Raw genomic sequence first — 18,739 nt, 5'->3', positions numbered from 1 at the left:
TTTTTTGCAAAAGGAACGACTGTGTACATCAATGAAAGTGAATTTTCATTGAGGGTCTCATTCTCCAAAAAAAAATCAAATTATGTATGTATGTAGGTAGGTATATATAAACTTTCGATGCGCTGAGAAATGATTGTCTGAGCATGATAAAAAAAAATTGAACGTGTGGGTGGATTATTTGTGCGCGCGGGGTTTGTTGTACAATGCTGTGAGGTGAAATAATTAATTTAATGCATCTACGCCGCGTCTCGATATTTTATTCCCGCAGTTTAGTTGCAGACAAGACATGAATTTAACGAAAAGAGACATCGTACCGCCACATACAAAACAAAAAAAATGTTTGTTCGATAATTTCAACGCAAAATATACAGACCAAACCATAGCTTGAATGGATGAATGCAAATTGCCAAAATTGTAAATCGAATATTCCGCTGTCGGCACACAGAGGGGTGGTGGGTACATTGAAAATTGTCTGTCTGTCTTCCCAGTGTGGCGGAATAATAATAATAAAAAGAACGACCATTGAAGGCACGTATATAGACAAAAATTCAGTACATTCCGCGCTTAATGGGAATTATATATCTATGTACACTATGTGCCTATATATGAATGTATTGATGTGCTCCGCAATAATAAAGATAGAACAAAAAAAAAACTTTGGTCATCCAATAAATATTCTAATATTGAAAAATTCTTATATAAGTATTTTTTCCTCAACTTCCGTTTCCCGTTCTTTCACAGCGCTCGCAGTTCATGCTTTTCACCCCACATTAAATGATACATTCATGACACACCTGTTTACTTGTTAATTACCTATTCAAATGCCTATTATTAAAATATTGAATAATAAAATTTATATATGTATGTACGTCCCATCACAATTGGGTCAGGCCGGGGCAGAACAACCGAAAAGTGTCGCGAAAGGCTAACACACGACGTTCAGTGGAAAAATTTCTGCACACAGGCACTATATACGCGCGTCTAAATTATCTGGAGGCAGTGCAAAATAATTCTGGTAGACATTCTTCTACCCTTGACCTTGGCTAAAAGTTGTCCGTATTGAATATTATGATCATCTCCCTTTCCTCTTGTTCCACATATATTCGCACATATATAACGCACATATATGTATGTGCAACTGTTTGTTATATACCGCATCAGAGTTGCGATCGAGAAAAAGGATTCAGAATAAAATGATGAGACAATTTTCAAAACAGTTTTTCGGTGAAGAATAAATTTAGAAAAGTTGTCACAAAAAAAAACGTCAAACGTTAGAAAGGTTAAAAGTTAGTTAATGCTTATCAAACATTGAAAATATTAAAAGTTAGAATTAGGGTTAGAACCGAGGTTAGAAAATCAAACTTTTAAAACACCTTCTATCGACTTCCTAAAAAATGAAACGTAAAACGTTATAAAAGAAACGTCAAAAATTTGAATAAATGTCAAATGTTAGATAAGAAATGTCAAATTTACAATTAAATTTTAAATAAAAAGAAACGTCAATCGTAAGAAAAACTCCCTCTAAAATAAACTGACTATTTTATCATAAATAATAATATTCTAGATTTCAGATTAACTCTGGTGTTCTCTCTATAAATGTGTGATCCCATTGTGTTGATTCGAAGCACATTTAAGTCGGCATTCTTCATGATTTTCTCTTGATTATGCAAAAGGACTTTTCCTAGAAACTACATACATATTCTATATATGTATATAAAAAGAGACTACTTAAAGCTTCTTTCTAAAGAGGGATTTTCCATTCTTTGTAGTGGAAAAGTTCCCTCCTCTTAAGGTTGCAAAACTCAAAAGAAGCTTATTACATGACGGAGAGACTGTGTCTGTCCAATCTTGAAAGTTTCAATCAAAGAACTTCTTCAGCATTGAACAAACATATATAATGTTAGTATGCATCTCTCAACTCTTCCTTTCAGCACGAAAAAGGGGGGAGAGAAAGAGATTAATAAGCAAGAAAGTATGTAATTGTGATTCCTATATGGTCTGCTGAGCGATTCGCCGGGTTCTTTCTTTCTTTTTTTCTTCTTCTTACAACGCGAACACCCCCCTCACCACAGAGCGCGTCAATTCAGCGCGCGGCCTCCGTTGCATTTTGGTTTTGTGAACGGTGTTGATGTTTTATTATTTTTTTTTCCTTTTAATTTTTGCCCCATTGCAGAAGAATTCTCAAAGTCAAGGTTAACTCCTCGCCACCACATGCACATACCCAGGCAAGAGATGTTCTTTTAGTGCCATTATATATTGTGAATATTTCTCGGGGCGCGCACACACTTTCAATTGATGTATCATGCTGGCGATGCAATTTATATTATTTTAACTTGTGTGGTGCCTTCAATTAGTTTATTTGTTCTGTCTCGCCGCAATCTTGCATCATTTACCAAAGCTGGCAGATTTTTCGGGTTACCCACCAAACCCTCCTTCTCCACAAAAATATAATGTTGAGAGACACGATAACTTGTTATAATCTCGCGTCACGGAGAAGTAAGAAGTAAGAAGTAAAAAAAACGAGCACACTGAATGCTATAAAATATATTGAAGTGAAATTCTTACCATGAAATTTAAGAATAATCGTACGGACACATAAAAATCCTGTGGCAATTTGCTGAGATTTCTCTCGCAAACACCGCGCGCTTTTAGCTCCTCACACGCTATATACGTTGGATTTTCAAATTGATGGTATTAGAAAAGAATTAATTTATTGTCGAGTTTTACTTTAATTAACCCCTTGAGTTTCTTTTTCTCTCATATTTTGGCTATGTGCATGCCTTGCCTTAAACAAACCCAAAAGTTATAGGAATTATTCATTAAATTTTTGTAAGGCCATTTGAGTGTTTAAGAAAAAGGAAATCTCTGTTAGATTCATTCAATGTCAGAGTTTCCTTAAATTAATTTAATTTTTTTCAACATTGGTTAAAGAAAAAAAATTGTACTTACCTGTAAAGTAAACTTTAACATTTTTATAGTGTTCCAATTTTCAGTAGGTACATAGGTATCCTTTTTAGTCTTCCAAATATCCCATTATTAACGAAGAAGTAAAAATTCAGCCTTTGACTTCCTCCTTTGCCTGTGAATTAATTTCCCGCCAATGTTCTTTAGAAGACATTCTTCATGACCTTTGGAAATAGATTTAAAGAAAATCTTTTAAAGAATTTTTCCTTTGTGAGCTTTTCTTTTCGAATTTGCAAATTTTAGTGCATTAGAAAACAGGTTTAATTTTAAATAAAAATTTCAAATTAAAATCAGTCCAAAACCAGATTACTTTTGGGTCGCCTCCCCGTGAAAAAATTCCACCAGAGCTAAGGAAAATATGATCATTTTATGTCTATCGAAATTAAATGTAACTCATAGAAATTACCGAAAGAAAAAAAAAGAAATAATCTTTCAATACAATAAAATCCCCCATCCAATGGGGCACCTTCATAAAAGTTATTAAACACAATAAATATTCTCTCGCATTCAGGTAAAAGATGCCACGGTAATAGTTGGGTTGGAAAAAAAAGCGAGTGTATCCATGAAAATACATAAATCGAAAATTCCAACAATCTTGAAATTGGTAATTTATATTACCAGTTTTATGAATACAAACCCACCAATCTGATAGTTTGTAGTTTTTTTCTCCTCCTCACCATTTTTATTATCATATACCTCCACTTTTAGAATTAGAGAAGAGTTGACTCTTTTTTTTTCCTTCTTTCATTTTTTTTTTGCCTTCGTTAACCTCTCCCGCTTAAGAGATGGTGTTCAGTTTCTTCTTTGGTCCTCAACTCAATGTGTATGACCACCATAAAATATGTATGAAAAAGTGTAATATATTTTTTTTCTCACTCCCATCTCACGATTACTGCTGTGATAGATCTCTCACAGTCGCAGCTATATTTTCACGACAACAACAACTTTTGGGTTCACGAAAACAGTTCTTGTCGCAGATTTTGGCAGCACAAAATCTCCTTGATGGAGTCACACACAGAGAGTCTTGAACGACGATGGAGAGAAAAAAAATCAGCACAGAATGTATTCTGTGAGACTCCGGCAGAAATTAAAGCATAGAAAATAATCTTAAGTATAAATTGTTATATAAGTATGTAGTTTGATGTGCTGAATTGAATAGTGCCCCTTTTCAAGCATACATACAAATGCAGTTTGAAAACCATTCCCAAAAATTTAATTGCCCGTTTCACCCATTATTAATTTGAACACGCAAACACATTCGATAGAGTTGCGGCCCGCAGCATGATGGTGTGTCTTCGGGGCAAAAAGAGAGAACACCATTCTAAATATGGAAAAAAAATTTAAGTGTAAAGAAAAAAAGCACAGCGCAATCACAAATCTTCTTGAGCATTTTGCCATTGTGCACAGACTATGTATTTTAATTACCGTCTGAAATGTTATCTTATGTTTGGCTCTCAAGGGCAAACAAATCGCGGATTTTAAAAACAACACATCGGGATTATTACAAGAGACCACAATTAATTCAGCTCGGACCATTTACACTTTTTTGCTGCCACTATAGCAGTAGTGCTGTGTAATGCGATATAGGAATTATTTGATGCTTTACAAATTTTCAAGAATTTCCAGAGGAATTTTATGAAATTTATTACGATTGGAATAAGAAAATAACGACGTGTCTAATGTTTGATTTATTTAATATCAAATGTTTCTTTATAATTCTAATGATTAGAAATTTTGTCTTTTTAAATTAATAATTAGTTTTCTAACGTAGGACGTTTAACCTTTTAGCTGTGATTCTTTCGATTTTTATAAGTTTGGATGATAAATTACCTTTTTAACGTTTATTGTTTAACGATTTTAGAAAAAAATCTTTTATTACAAAACTTTAAATGATTCGAAATTCTTTTTTAACGTTGAAGTTTAATGAATTTTGGAATAACGTTAAACGAATAACGTGGACGTTTAACAATTGTTTGTAACTTTGGATGACTAACTATTCTTTTCCAATGTTGGACGTTTAACGATTTTAGAGAAAAAAATCTTTAATTAGAAAACTTTAGATGATTAAAAATTCTTTTCTAACTTTTAACGACTTTTAAAACGTTGGACGATTAACAAGTTTTTAACGTTTAACGTTTAACGTTTAAAGACTTTCCTAACGTTGAACGTTTAACGATTTTGTATAACTCTGAATGATTAACGATTCTTATCCAACGTTGATTGTCAAACGTTAGTAAAACGTTTTTATCCCTACTTTTCAAAAGATTTTCGTTTCTTTTCTATCATTGAACGTTCTTTTTCTTAACATTTTGAAAATATTGTCAAACAACGTTTTTTGAGCTACAATTTTTTTTCTAACGAAAATTATTCTTTTCTTTTGCTTAATGAAAAACGTCTCTTTTTTTACTTATCGATTTATTTCCCAATTTCAAACGTTTTATTTACAACATCTTTATTTCTAACGATTTTCGGAAGTCGTTATGTTTTTAGTGTTTTTACGTCTACCCTTTTACGTTTACCTTCTTACGTTTTTTTTTTAAATCAGTCATTTAAATATTTTGAATCCTAAAAATTATATTTCTTAATTTTTGTTCTTGACTGAAATTTCTCAACACTTTTCACAACTCCATAAGTTTCATGAAAATCTAAGTTCCTAATCAGCAGACATCTCTGTCAATAGTCCAAATATTGCATATGTGTGTGTGGGTGTAATTCCTCATTGTTTCCATTTTTTTAGCTGGCGCAATGAGAGATATGAATCTCACTTAAATGAAATATAAATAAATATTTATAAAATGCTGAGAGAATATTTTGCCAAGCCGTTGATTTTTTTGTGATATAGCTCTCTGTGCAAAATATGCTCAATTTTATCTTTTAGCCCAAGTTTCAGCCAAAACCCTTTATCGAAAATTCTTCTTATCCTTTTTCTCGCTGGATGACCCAATGACCGATATTTCTCGGTGTGTCGCCGCATTCCCACCAAGAGAAAAAAAAAAGAAAAGAAATCTCTTCTTCCCAACTCAACTGTGGGGTTGCACGAGCTATATAAGGGCACCATATCGTGGGCACATGTGTGGAAAGGAAAAGATGAAGAACGTATGCAGGAAATTCCTATATAAGAGAAAATTCGATATAAGACAGAACTTATAATTACGTGGTATCAAGAAGGGCAAAAAAAAGGGTTTAGTCTCACCGTTCATTGCAGAGAGAATTCCTCAATTTGACTCATAAATTAAATTGGAAGTTATTGCTTGGCGGCAAGGTCTGCACGACATCGTGCTTTTGGTTGGTGCATTCGGCGTTACCTCCGCAGCTCTTTTTCGGGCCAGGATAGCGAGTTTAACAGCAACGAAAAAAAATGCCGTTTTCGTGTATATGCGTTTTATAAAATAGTGTTTTTGCCCACATTTTTCCCTCTAATATCTTCTTACCATCCATACGCGAACCTCAATTTATTCTTTGTTCCACTTCCAGGAACCGCGGCGCTAGAAAAGGCATATCGCCAAGACAAAGTTGCCGTTCTGTTGCCGACCAACTGCAATATGTCCATAACGTGGTTTGCCTTTATAAATTCACTCTTCGATCTTTGTGTGCCTTTTTTTTGCTGCTGTATACCCTCCTCTCAACCCCATACTCAACCAATTCTTACGCTATTTTGTTCTATACCTCTTTGCCAAAAACTTTATATATATAATTGCGAGACTTATGTATTAAATTGTACATTATATTCAATGTGTGTTGCGCCTCCAAATGGCGGCAAACTTATATTTGCCTTATTTTGACAATGCCCAGTTTTTGGGATGCAAAAAATAAAAATCATAATGGGTTTGTTTAGTTTATGTTTGTCCATAGGGAGTAGATAATGTTCTGCACGGAATTACGTAATGTCTGCAAGGGCTGGACGAAGGGAGCTTTGAAAAGCTAAAATTAAAAATTTTTCTTCCATTTTTTTTGGCATTTCGGGAGCTTTATAATCTTTTCTTCCGGTTTAATGAGGATTTTTCAAGGGGTGTTTATCTGACGAATATTTTGGCTTTTTAAGCGAATCATCCGAATATTTTTGAAGATCTGAAAAATTATTTGACCATTCCTTGTTAGGGAAATGGGGTCCAATTTTGACTTCCTAGTGTCTTTTTAAATAAACTAATAATTAAAATTATTAAGACTTTAAATGTAGAAAATTATGGAAAAATAAGGGCCTAATATTGACCTAAAAATGGTATCAGATTTATAAGAATTGATTTCTATTTAATATAATATTGAATATTTGATTTCACATGTACATCTTTTGCTAAAAATCGATAAACTTAAAATCGAAAAAAATTTAAAAACATATTTAGGAATTTTTTGTTTGAATTTAGTCTTTTTTGGTTTAAATTTACTAATTTTCGGTTTGAATCTAGTATTTTTTTAGTCTTTCATAATTTTTTTAAATAAATTTTGTTCCTCAATCTGAGCTGTTTTGGGACTGAAAACCAAATTGGCTTGAATTTATTCTTTTTTTGGGGTTGAATTTACAACTTTTTGTCTTGAATTTAGAACTCTTCGGCTTCGATTTACTACTTTTCGGTTTGATTAAAGCGTTTTTATGCTTGAATTTAACGTTTTTAGGCTTAGACCTATATTTGAATTTCCTTGACGAATCATCCGAATATTAGTGAATAAACCGAATATTTCCGAAGATCCGAATAATTTTATCCAGATAAACACCCCTTGGGATTTTTTTCTTTTTTAGTTTGATAGTCTTGTGGAAAGATTTTTTTCAAAGACTAAACTCTTAATCTTCTTTATTTTATGATAGAAAAAATATTTCAATATAAGACAAAAAATTTAAATAAATAATCAGTAATTGCTCATAAGACAAGAACATAATTCCGGGAATTTATAATCCCTCCCCGCAGAATATCAGTGCACTGAAGCAGGAGCCAAAGAGAGATCCATCTCTGGCGCAATTCCCTGAACATCCTCGCACGGGAATAATGAGTTCGCGAGAAAAAGTGAAACTAATCAAGTGTATATGCGGGATCTGAAAATTGCACCGCGAAAATTGCAATGATGGAACCGTTAGATTGTGCCGGAGGGTTGGCATATTTTACCCATGGAAGGCACACACGAAAGACGACGCCATAGAAGAGAGAAAATATATCGAAAAGAGCTCAAGCAAAAATACAAACATATAATTATTGGGAGCATTTTTCGTTAGATGTGAGACCTTTTGCGCGCAACTCCAAAAGGTAGCACAAAATGCTGGGGATCTCCACACACAATTTTTTTTCCTTTGCACCCAATATGCCCCACACACACCATTCACATGCACCGTGTGCGCCCCATAAGAAAACTGTCCAAGTTGACGGAAAGGAGCATAATTATATGTGCTTTTCGATATTGGCATGCAACAATAGAACGGTAAAAGTGATTTTTGTAGTGAATTTTGCAGAGGTTCTTTTTTCCCCCCAATAAACATATTTATGTGGCCCCTTCTTTCATGCTATATAGAAAGAAATTATCCCAACATAGAGAATGAAGAATTATATCGGCAGATGTTGCTTCTAACTATATGGATTCTCTATCGTTCTATCTCTAAATTCATCAAGCTGCTGAATAAATTTGACATGATGATCTCAAAGAAAATTTCCAAGAAATCCTTATTGGTGGATTAAAAGGAAAAGAAATTAAATTAAATTAGATGGCATATTGACAGAACCCTTTTTGACATATCTTCTGGTTTTGACAGTATGTCAATTTTGACAGAAAATCGCACCAAGTGTCAAAAGGAAATGTCACACAAAATTTTTAAATGCAAACAGTTGAAAGTGAGAAAGATCTTTTGGTAGCATAATGCTCCAATTTCAGGCCAAATCTCCTACTATATATACCAAAATAAAAAACATTTGCTGCAAGCGACACATAAGAATGAATAAAAATAATGTTCTAAAGATACACCCTCATTCAGCACGTGGATATCAGTGGGATTTTCATGTTTAGCACGCTATTAGTGACACGTGCTCTCGGAAATTCCAAACCATCAAATGCGTTTACCCAACAGCTTGAGAGCGTGCAATTTTATCAAGAGTTCCTCCTTTTAGTGCGATAAAATGCCATAACAGAGAGCAAAAAGTTTGCAAGAAAATATAAGCTGTGTGCAAAAAATTGTGAGAGAAAAAGAGGAGCAATGGAGATTGTGTGCCCAGCAATGCACCACACATTAGATAAATGTCAATGAAACTTTTCCATGCAAGTCGCGCATATACAAAATGAGGAGGAAAAACACCTCGAGTGAGTGGGTGGATAATTTTAGAGAAAAAATAAAAATAAGTAGAGAAATGCGACGAAAAAGTCGAGTTTTTTGGACTTTCCATAAAATTTATTAGAGAATTTTCTTCTCAATATGAAAATTCTCACTGGTACGGGTGCTCGTGGGGAGAAGAAGGAAGAAAAAGTGACACACAAGTCGCGCTCAATTCTTTTCCTCTTTATTTGCTTTTTAATGATTAACTTATTTTATATTTCCTTCGCACTCGTCGTCTGAATTTTGATAGTTATTTTTAAACATATTTTCCCTGTCTATGTGTGTTTTTTTTGCTTTTCAATTCCTTCGTACAAGTCACTCTTCTTACTTTAAAATTAGACTTTTTATATTTCTCTTTACATTCCTCCAAATGCGAAGGAGAATTGTCATCAACATTATCGTCATCAAGAATATATATTGGTGGGGCGCGCATGAAAAACATCTTCTTCTTTAAGTGATGCGCCCCCCCTTCTTCTTACAAAATGTTTGTTATTTTTATAAATATCACGATCATTTCGTGGGCTTTTCCGCGATTATATCCCAAAAATGAAAAAAAGCACAAACATTTCCATAAATTTTTTTTCATTATCCCCCTTTTCAACTACATATCTATCTATCTATGTATCTACGCTACATATGTAGTCAGTGAATCCTCCTTCTCAGGCAAAAAAAATGTCATCCACAAGTCCATCAAAATTGTACGATCGTTTGGGGATCGGAAGAAGCTCTCTCTCTCTCTGTCTCCAAAAAGCCCCTTCCTCACCATAAAGTAATTAGGAAGTTTTAATGGCCCAATATAAAATTGAAATGTAAATAAACAAAATGTGAAATGCATTTCAACGTCCTCCCTTTGGGGGCCCCCACCCACACTGCCCTAATACCCAACATTGCGGATGCTTCTTCTTTTCGTAATTGTTCACGTACGCCATGTCGCTTTTTATTAATATTTTTTCCCAACTCCTCAATCGTCTCTCTTATGAAACACACGCGCCAAGAGCCGCAAATTGCTCGGGAATGATCTAAAATTGTAAAACTCAATGCTCCTCGTCACTTTGGAGAGATTAAAAAAAAAAAGAACTATATATACGAGTATCACTCTCACTCTCATACCAACTTAATGAATGAAAGTGAAATGGTCGTAATTTAGGAGTGAAAAAATACACAAACTCCAATTTATTTGCTGTGCTTGTTGGTATATATATAGTTCTTCTGCATCTTCCAAACACTTTTATATTATTATTATAGTTTATAAATAAATCATTGACGAGATAATAATTTCCAAGTGGATTCATTTTCAAACTAAAAGATATTGCGCGGTTGATTGACGCCAGATTATTTGCGCGGATATTTATTATAATAAAAATTCCCAAATTAATGATTACATATCTTAAATACCATTGAAATATTTTAAAATAGTTTGTGAGCTTTTGAGATTTTTTTTCTTTCTTGTGTTTTTGTTTTGTTTTCTTCCTCGAAAACTTTTTGCGAAACTTTTTGTTATTAAATTATTCAACTGAGGATTTCAAAAAGAATTTTTAAAAAAGGATTAATTGATTCTTTAAAATCATTTTAAAAACAAGAAGAAATTGATCACAGTGGAGGCGCCAGGTTATACCAAGCATCGCTTTTCTTTGCATAAACTTTAACTACAAAACAAAATAAAGCTTCCTAGCAATAACCAGGCGTCTCCATTGTAAGTATAAACAGTCATTAAAAAATATATTTGAGTACAATATTCTTGAGCAAAATAAAATATTTCCGCACAGTGTAATGATTTGAATTGATTGTAGATGGCAAAAAGCTCCCTATGTACATTTCTGTTGGCCCAACAAAATGAAGCCTTTTCTTATCAACAAATCCACTTTGATTGAAGTGATTATTCTGAGCCATTGATTAATTTATCCCAAGGATAATTCCTTTTCACTTACAAAGGTCACGGGTAAGGAAGGAAATTTTCTCCTTGAAACATTCACCCAATGATGAGGATTTCCCACAAGTGGAGACATCTTCTTCACACTAGTCTCACTCTATATACACAAAATATCAGATGAAAAAGAGTCATATGCTGAGAAGACTTTTGGGCAGAAGCTCATCTGTGTATACAGAGAAGATTCTATTAATACCCATACTGTATAAAATTCATCAGCACAGCATCTCCCCTATTAATATCAAGGAGAGCTTTCAATGCGAGAAAATCCCAAGTCAGCAATTTAGACCAACTTAAGTGGCATTTTCGAGATTTTCCCGCAGAGAAGGAAAAAAAGCTCAGTGAGTCGATGAGATTGTGCCTTTAGCACAAACTCCCCAGTCTTACATTTGCGATCGCAGGAAAAGCATCGAATGTGAAGAGAGAAAGTTCCTGGTGGTGCGATTTTTGAATCTATCACGATGGATTTATTTATATCTCGAGTCTGGTGCTCTGCTTTTTGTCTCAATTTGTGAAAATAAGCCTCCGAATTTGAGCAGAACTTCCCTCCACGATCGCAATTTTATTGTGGAAAATTTAAACTTTTTAGGAAATTCTGCTGTGTGTGATCGCGAATGGGAGTGTTGTGACAATTTGTTGGGTGTTGGAAGGAAGTCGCGTTAACTTGGTCTGTGTGAAATTCATGTGAGACGGGCATCCGGAAAGAAAATGGCAAATGTAAAGAGGGGCCATCTTCAGCGGCACAACACCACCTACAAGCCGCCTTTTATGCGAAATCGAAGGGTAAGCATCAAAGAATAGTTGAGAGGGTGTAGAAATGCATTCCCCATGGACTGACCTTAACCCACAATTTCCTCATTTTCATCATCATCATCCATACCTCATAGCGACATTTTGCATCCCGCAAACGAGAACACCATTAATTTTATTATTCTCATGATGATTTTTTTCTGCGCGAAAATTCTGGGGCATGATGATGAATGGAAAGCCCCCCATATCATCGTTGGATATCCTCCAAAAAAAATCATCACAAATATGCAGATAAAATGCACCAATTTTCCATAAGAATCTCACACAATGTCTATATGCGTTAGCACGCGGCATCCAAAGGGTTCAGCTATATGTATTCAGTCGGATAAATATTTTAAATATTGTTGCGGCGGGGCTTAAAGCCGCGGAAAGCTCTGGTGCTGACTGCTCTGCCATGACTCCCTGCATGGGAGGAACCAGTGAAAAGATTTAGGGTTTGATGTAAAAATTCAATGATGCGTTTTATTTCAGTCTTCGGGGGTCTTATAATGTTTGGGTTCTTTTGGGCTTCTTGCCCTTACAAAAGGAAGCAGCTCTTTGCTGCAAGAAATAAATTCTTTGCACGGGCTTCTTGCCCTTCTAGAGGAGGGCAGCTTCTTGCTGCACAATGGATGAATTCACGTTTATGCGGTGTCACCGGATGCTGGATCTGCGGCGGGCTGGATAGCTGCAGAATCTGTTGTGGATGCCTCAGCCGCGGCGTCCTTCTTCTTCTTTGATGTGCTCGATGTGCTGCGTGCACGTGGGGGAGGCTTTTGTGGAGCAATGGCGTAAAGATTCCCGATGGGACTCAATTTCCTCCCTACCACACTTCTGAGCAATGCTTCTTGGCACGTGATGAGATCCCGATCGCCTTCGGGAATTTCCTCCAACTTCTTTAGTAGTCCCAAATCGTATGGCCACTTTATGGGCTCACTCTGAGTGCCCACTGTGACAGTGTCCACTGGGGTGATATGCAGTGATTCAACCCCCTCGAGGCAGCATTGAATGCCAACCTCGACAGTGGTGGCAGGGTTCTGATGCCTGCGGCACTTAGAACAATCAGAGTGGTAGCTGGTGCTGGAGCTCTCCGACGAAAGCCCGAGATCCTTCGCGAGGGTGTCTAAGCGCGAAATGTGCGCGGTGCGCACTTTTGGAGCAATGATGTTTCGCGCACCCTCGACTTCGCTGTCTACTTCGACCACTTCTGGAGTGGGAGCACTCTCTGAGAGAGGTTTGCAGACCTTCCGGATGTCCGGAAGGGTTCGCTTGCGGATAGTTGGGTCTGCGTGAGCGTCACTCCGACGGGGAATGTGCTTGGGGCTGTTATTCCCCACAATGCTCTTCACGATGGCACTTCGCAGCCTTGGCTGTGCTTTTGGGGGCTCCAAAGGTGCCCTTGTGGGATGTTTGTTCCCGTTTGGGGATTTAGCAATTGCCCCTGTGGAGCGTTGATCAAGAATGGGGGACTTTGTGCGTGTCCCTGATGGATTTTCACCAGCAGAGGTGGAATGGGGAAGTTCTTTCACCCAAGCCACAGTCCTAAGACTTACTGCCGGCCCAATCTTCGACGATCCCTTTTGGTACCGCGGGTCCTTGAGCGGACTTTGCGGATTTTCCCACTCGTCACTCTCTGCGGAGGCTCTGGGGCGTGCACAATGAGTTGCACGATGATGTTCGGTGGATTTTGTGTTGCACGAATTCTCCGGTGGTAATTTTGTTCGTGCACCGGAGTGTGATGCAGAATCTGGGAAGTAGCTCTGACCAGATCTTCCTGCTGAAGCAAATGTTGGGGAGTGCTTTGAGGATTCTCCCCTGGCGGCTGTATTGCCGGTGAGTGTGAGATCAAGTGCGGATGTGCCGCTTGGATCAAAGTTTTCTTGCTGTGGCGATTCTTCTCGCTGCTGTGGCAATTCTTCTCGCTGCTGTGGCGATTCTTCTCGTTGTCTTCTGTTGCTCCTTCTTCCAGAGCTTGCTGAATGTTCTCGATGATCTCTTGTGAGCTCATGAAAGTTTTGCTGCCTTTTTGTTTGCCAATTGGGCTTTCTGTTGGAAAATTGTTCTTTCCTGTAAGGCTGCTGCCGTGCGAATGAATTTCTGGGCTTCTCCGCCTTCCTTTTATAGCCAAAAGGCTTCTTTCCCTCTCGCTTCCGCTCCATTGAAACACGTCTGAACAGGTTGAGCTCTTTCACACAAATGACGCAATATAGGCAAAAGGGTGCGTCATTTGTGATTTTTGCCCAAGGGGCATGTAAATTTTTGGGGATTCCAGAATCAGATTCCAGAATCGTGGAAAAAATGTGGGAAATTATGGGAATAATTTCCCGGAGCGGGTTTTTCCTCATTTTCTTTAGTTTTAGGGGCAAAAAAAAATTACAGGGTGATTCACAAAAAGCCAAAATTGTGATTTTAGGGGTTTTTATGAGGGCATTGTTTGGCTTCGCCGCAACAATATATATTTTTTATTCTAGAACAGTTAGCTATATAGAAATTTCTCCTTCCATTCGAATTTTATTCTCTGAGAGGAAACTTTTTTAAAGTGAATTTAACTTTTCTTTTTTCCCTTCCACTTTGAGATCCCTTTTCCAGTACACCTTTGGAACTTTACAAGTTTTTTCTCGTATATCATAGAGGTGGATAAGATATAATTTTAGTATAGTTTAGAGATTTTCCTACGTCAATAACCCTTATTACTAAAATAAGATGAAGTTTGCTTATTAGCAAATTTAATACGGCTTAAGCTTTCTTAAACCAGACTAGGTTTTTTTCTAACTAGGTGAAGTGTTCTGCGTTAGGCTAGGCCTAAGTTCTTCTTAAGCTAGTTCTATGTTTTTTTAAAGATAGGCTTAATTTTGTGTACTAGACTTTAGCATGTTTTAACTAGGCCCAAAAGGTTAGGTCTTTTTTAGCCCAGATTTATTTTTTTTTTTTTGAACAAGACTTTAATTTTTTAAGTTAGGCCTAAATTTTGAAGGCAAGGCCTAAATTATTTAGGCTAGACTTAAGTTTTCTAAGTTATTCCTATATTCTTTAGGCTAGACTAAAATTTCCTTGAACCAGGCTTCAGTTTTTAAATCTAGATCTAAGTGGATCTTTACATTTAAGACCTGACTTAAATGTTTTAACTCAGGCTTTTAAGGTTTTAAGGCTAGCTCAGGCTGAATTGTAGTTGAATAAATTTCTGCTAGTGAATATTACCCATGAATTATTAAAACACTTTGACAAAATAATAAGAAATTGAGCTGGTTCATTTAAGAAATCCCATAATTTTCTTAACAAGAAATTCTTATTTTTTTTTTTACATGATATTACATTTTAGAGCTTTCTTCTTGCATGACAAATCTCACCCAAATGGTTGGTTAATTTAAAAATCAAAATTAAATACAAATGATGCGAAGCCTATGCGTGGCCAATTGATTGAGTGAGACTCTACTAGCTCGTCGAAATCGGATGTTTTGTGAGCACAAGTTGTTGAGAAAAAACCTAATTTTAGAATCCACCTATTCATCCATCCGTCGAAAAGCTACATTGTACCGCCGCACTCAACTCTGTGTTTACAAAATTGTCACGCGGGGGATGGGATGAGGTGGTTGTGGGAGGTACTCCACCCCCAAATCGCTTAAGAGAAAAATTGCCAAATGAGCTAGATAGTGTGATATTTGGCGAAGACGATCGCATAATTCAATTGTCAGCTCTGAAATGACATGGTGTGTATAATTTGGATAGTATTCCCCAAATGTCTCGGAGATTTGTCATAGAGAGAGGAGAAAAATTTCAACCACAGGGGTGCAATTGGGTGGCAAATGGCCATGGGGCGCGGAAGAATATCCAAAAATATTTTTTTTGGGGGTTGAATCCCATCAAGGAGATGGAATATGCGCTCGCGATGTGTGTGTGGTGTCTATGAATGAATAATTAGTGAGGAAAATGCGGCGTGCGTGGGAAAAGTGTCGGACACATTGTATATTGGAAAATACTCAATGATAAAAGCAATGAGGGGGGACCCTCTCTCTGTACTCATAGCATTATACTAGTATGAAAGAAGAGTGGCTTTTTAGGATGAAGTGAGGGGCCAATTTCCTCGCGTGTCGACACTGACTGCGACGTCCGTCTTTTGGTTGGTTCAAATGACGATAGCGTCGATCGATAGACGCATGCGTCTCCCCATTTCACATATTTTTCTGCGTCAAGTAAACTCTCCAACACATCCAGTAAAAGTTTCCCCATTGCTGTGTCAAGAAGATATTTCACACTACAAAAAAAAAAGAAATTATATATATATACACAAAACATCAGCCAGTGAATTTTTGTTAATTTCCGTAGCCTCCATAAGTGACTTGTTTTATCTCTTTAGTTTCGGTTGGTGCAGGCAGTAGTGGAAGAAAAGTGCGGTGAAAATGTTAAGGGTCGTCGTAGCATAAGAAGAAGAAAAAAAAGTTCCCCATTTGAAAGCATCACTTGCGATACACGGCGCAAGATAGATGAGAGTGGTGGTGTTTCACATTTTTCACCCTTTTTCGGTGTATCTGACCTCGTGAGGTGGTTGCATTTTGTCAGAATAGCAAGTTTCGTTGATTATTTTGTAGGTAGGTGGTGTGTGCAAAGAAAATTCAACCTCTACACGGCTGAAAAAAAATTAATGAGAAAAAAGAAGTTTTAAGAAAAAAATGGGGGAAGAAAGTTTGTCCCATTGCGGCGCATCGGAAATGAACCACTAGGCGCCTCCATTGACAATTCATTTGCCATTATCGCGCACTTTCCACGAAATCCCCAAATGCCTTGATATTTTTTCTCCCCCCACCCACCCTGTGTACACCTCTCGTAGCAGATGTGCTGACCTAAAAGTCCTATGCGTGCTGAGGGTCTCAAAAAATCCACCCTTTGGTGTATTGCAGAGTCCCATGTGGAGCTTTTGAAAGTGAAATGGGCATAAAAAGCTCAAAGAACCTTTAGAGAAGAAATTCAGTGAATTTTTCTTAAGGATGATGACCTTTCTGTAAAATATCACACCCTCCTCTTTCCAGGAAAGATTTCCAATCCTCCTGAATTGTCTCATTTCTCTCATTTAAAGCAATATCCAACAAAATCTTTCCCACACAATTTCCTAAGGATAAAAGCTCTCCTCCTATTTGTGCTACCTAAGGGTGAATTCACAGCTCAATACCGCAAGCTCCACGGCCTTATAGTGTCGTGATGAGCTTTGAGCTTTGAAAGCTTGCATTTTTTAATCTCTTCTAACGCATTCATTTTTCGTATTGCGTCTTCTCCCTCTCTCGCAGAAGACACTCGAGCGACATTCGAACTCTAGCGCTAGATGGGTATTTCTTCCTCGCCCATCTATGTCCAGGAAGCTTGATTGAACAATCCTGGCCACTATTTCTCCTCATTCCTGTTCCGGGAATGGGATGAACATTGCCGGATAAGTGCTTCCTGCCTCGAGATTATGACAATTTGGCCACAATTCTGCATCCCAATGATGGGGATGCTGATGAAAAATGTTGGTATTTCTGCCGGATTTGTGATCACTCCTCATTGGTAATGATGGAGTGACCTCCGGATTGTGGAAGTCATCCCAGGATTAACAAGTCCTGGACAATTAGGGGAGGCTGGGGCAAAAAAATTTATTTTTCGCCGGAATTGTGGTCACTCCTTATTGGTAATGATGGGATGACCTCCGGATTGAGGAAGTCATCCCAGGATTACCAAGTACTGGAAAAATAGGGGAGGCTGGGGCAAAAATTTTTATTTTTCGCCGGAATTGTGGTCACTCCTCATTGGTAATGATGGGATGACCTCCGGATTGAGGAAGTCATCCCAGGATTACCAAGTACTGGAAAAATAGGGGAGGCTGGGGCAAAAATTTTTATTTTTCGCCGGAATTGTGGTCACTCCTCATTGGTAATGATGGGATGACCTCCGGATTGAGGAAGTCATCCCAGGATTACCAAGTACTGGAAAAATAGGGGAGGCTGGGGCAAAAATTTTTATTTTTCGCCGGAATTGTGGTCACTCCTCATTGGTAATGATGGGATGACCTCCGGATTGAGGAAGTCATCCCAGGATTACCAAGTACTGGAAAAATAGGGGAGGCTGGGGCAAAAATTTTTATTTTTCGCCGGAATTGTGGTCACTCCTCATTGGTAATGATGGGATGACCTCCGGATTGTGGAAGTCATCCCAGGATTACCAAGTACTGGAAAATTAGGGGAGGCTGGGGCAAAAATTTTTATTTTTCGCCGGAATTGTGGTCACTCCTCATTGGTAATGATGGGATGACCTCCGGATTGAGGAAGTCATCCCAGGATTACCAAGTACTGGAAAAATAGGGGAGGCTGGGGCAAAAATTTTTATTTTTCGCCGGAATTGTGGTCACTCCTCATTGGTAATGATGGGATGACCTCCGGATTGTGGAAGTCATCCCAGGATTACCAAGTACTGGAAAATTAGGGGAGGCTGGGGCAAAAATTTTTATTTTTCGCCAGTTTTGTGGTCACTCCTCATAAGTAATGATGGAGTGACCTCCGGATTGTGGAAGTCATCCCAGGATTAACAAGTACTGGAAAAATAGGGGAGGCTGGGGCAAAAATTTTTATTTTTCGCCGGAATTGTGGTCACTCCTCATAAGTAATGATGGAGTGACCTCCGGATTGTGTAAGTCATCCCAGGATTACCAAGTACTGGAAAAATAGGGGAGGCTGGGGCAAAAATTTTTATTTTTCGCCGGAATTGTGGTCACTCCTTATTGGTAATGATGGGATGACCTCCGGATT

At 37.3% G+C, this 18,739-nt stretch overlaps 2 protein-coding genes across 11 annotated transcripts in view; both read left to right on the top strand.

Moving 5' to 3' along the window:
* LOC129788401 (N-acetylgalactosaminyltransferase 7) overlaps positions 1 to 18,739 on the top strand; it is a 783,634-nt gene that overhangs the window by 87,338 nt on the left and 677,557 nt on the right. The window lies entirely within an intron of this gene.
* LOC129788399 (voltage-dependent L-type calcium channel subunit beta-2) overlaps positions 1 to 18,739 on the top strand; it is a 66,096-nt gene that overhangs the window by 19,816 nt on the left and 27,541 nt on the right. The window contains exon 1 of one of the 10 annotated variants that reach the window (XM_055824439.1): positions 11,560 to 11,963. The exons of 6 other annotated variants lie outside the window; for them this stretch is intronic. In XM_055824439.1, coding sequence (XP_055680414.1) covers positions 11,889 to 11,963 — 75 coding nt within the window. In that variant the 5' untranslated portion in view covers positions 11,560 to 11,888. Of the gene's footprint in view, positions 1 to 11,559; positions 11,964 to 16,171; positions 16,556 to 18,739 lie in introns of those variants that run through there. 3 more of the 10 variants (XM_055824438.1, XM_055824436.1, XM_055824432.1) reach the window with 3 other exon arrangements.

The sequence above is a fragment of the Lutzomyia longipalpis genome, chromosome 2 (genome assembly GCF_024334085.1).
Source record: "Lutzomyia longipalpis isolate SR_M1_2022 chromosome 2, ASM2433408v1".
Taxonomy (NCBI): Eukaryota; Metazoa; Arthropoda; class Insecta; order Diptera; family Psychodidae; genus Lutzomyia; species Lutzomyia longipalpis.
This window is presented reverse-complemented; position numbering and strand designations above follow the sequence as displayed.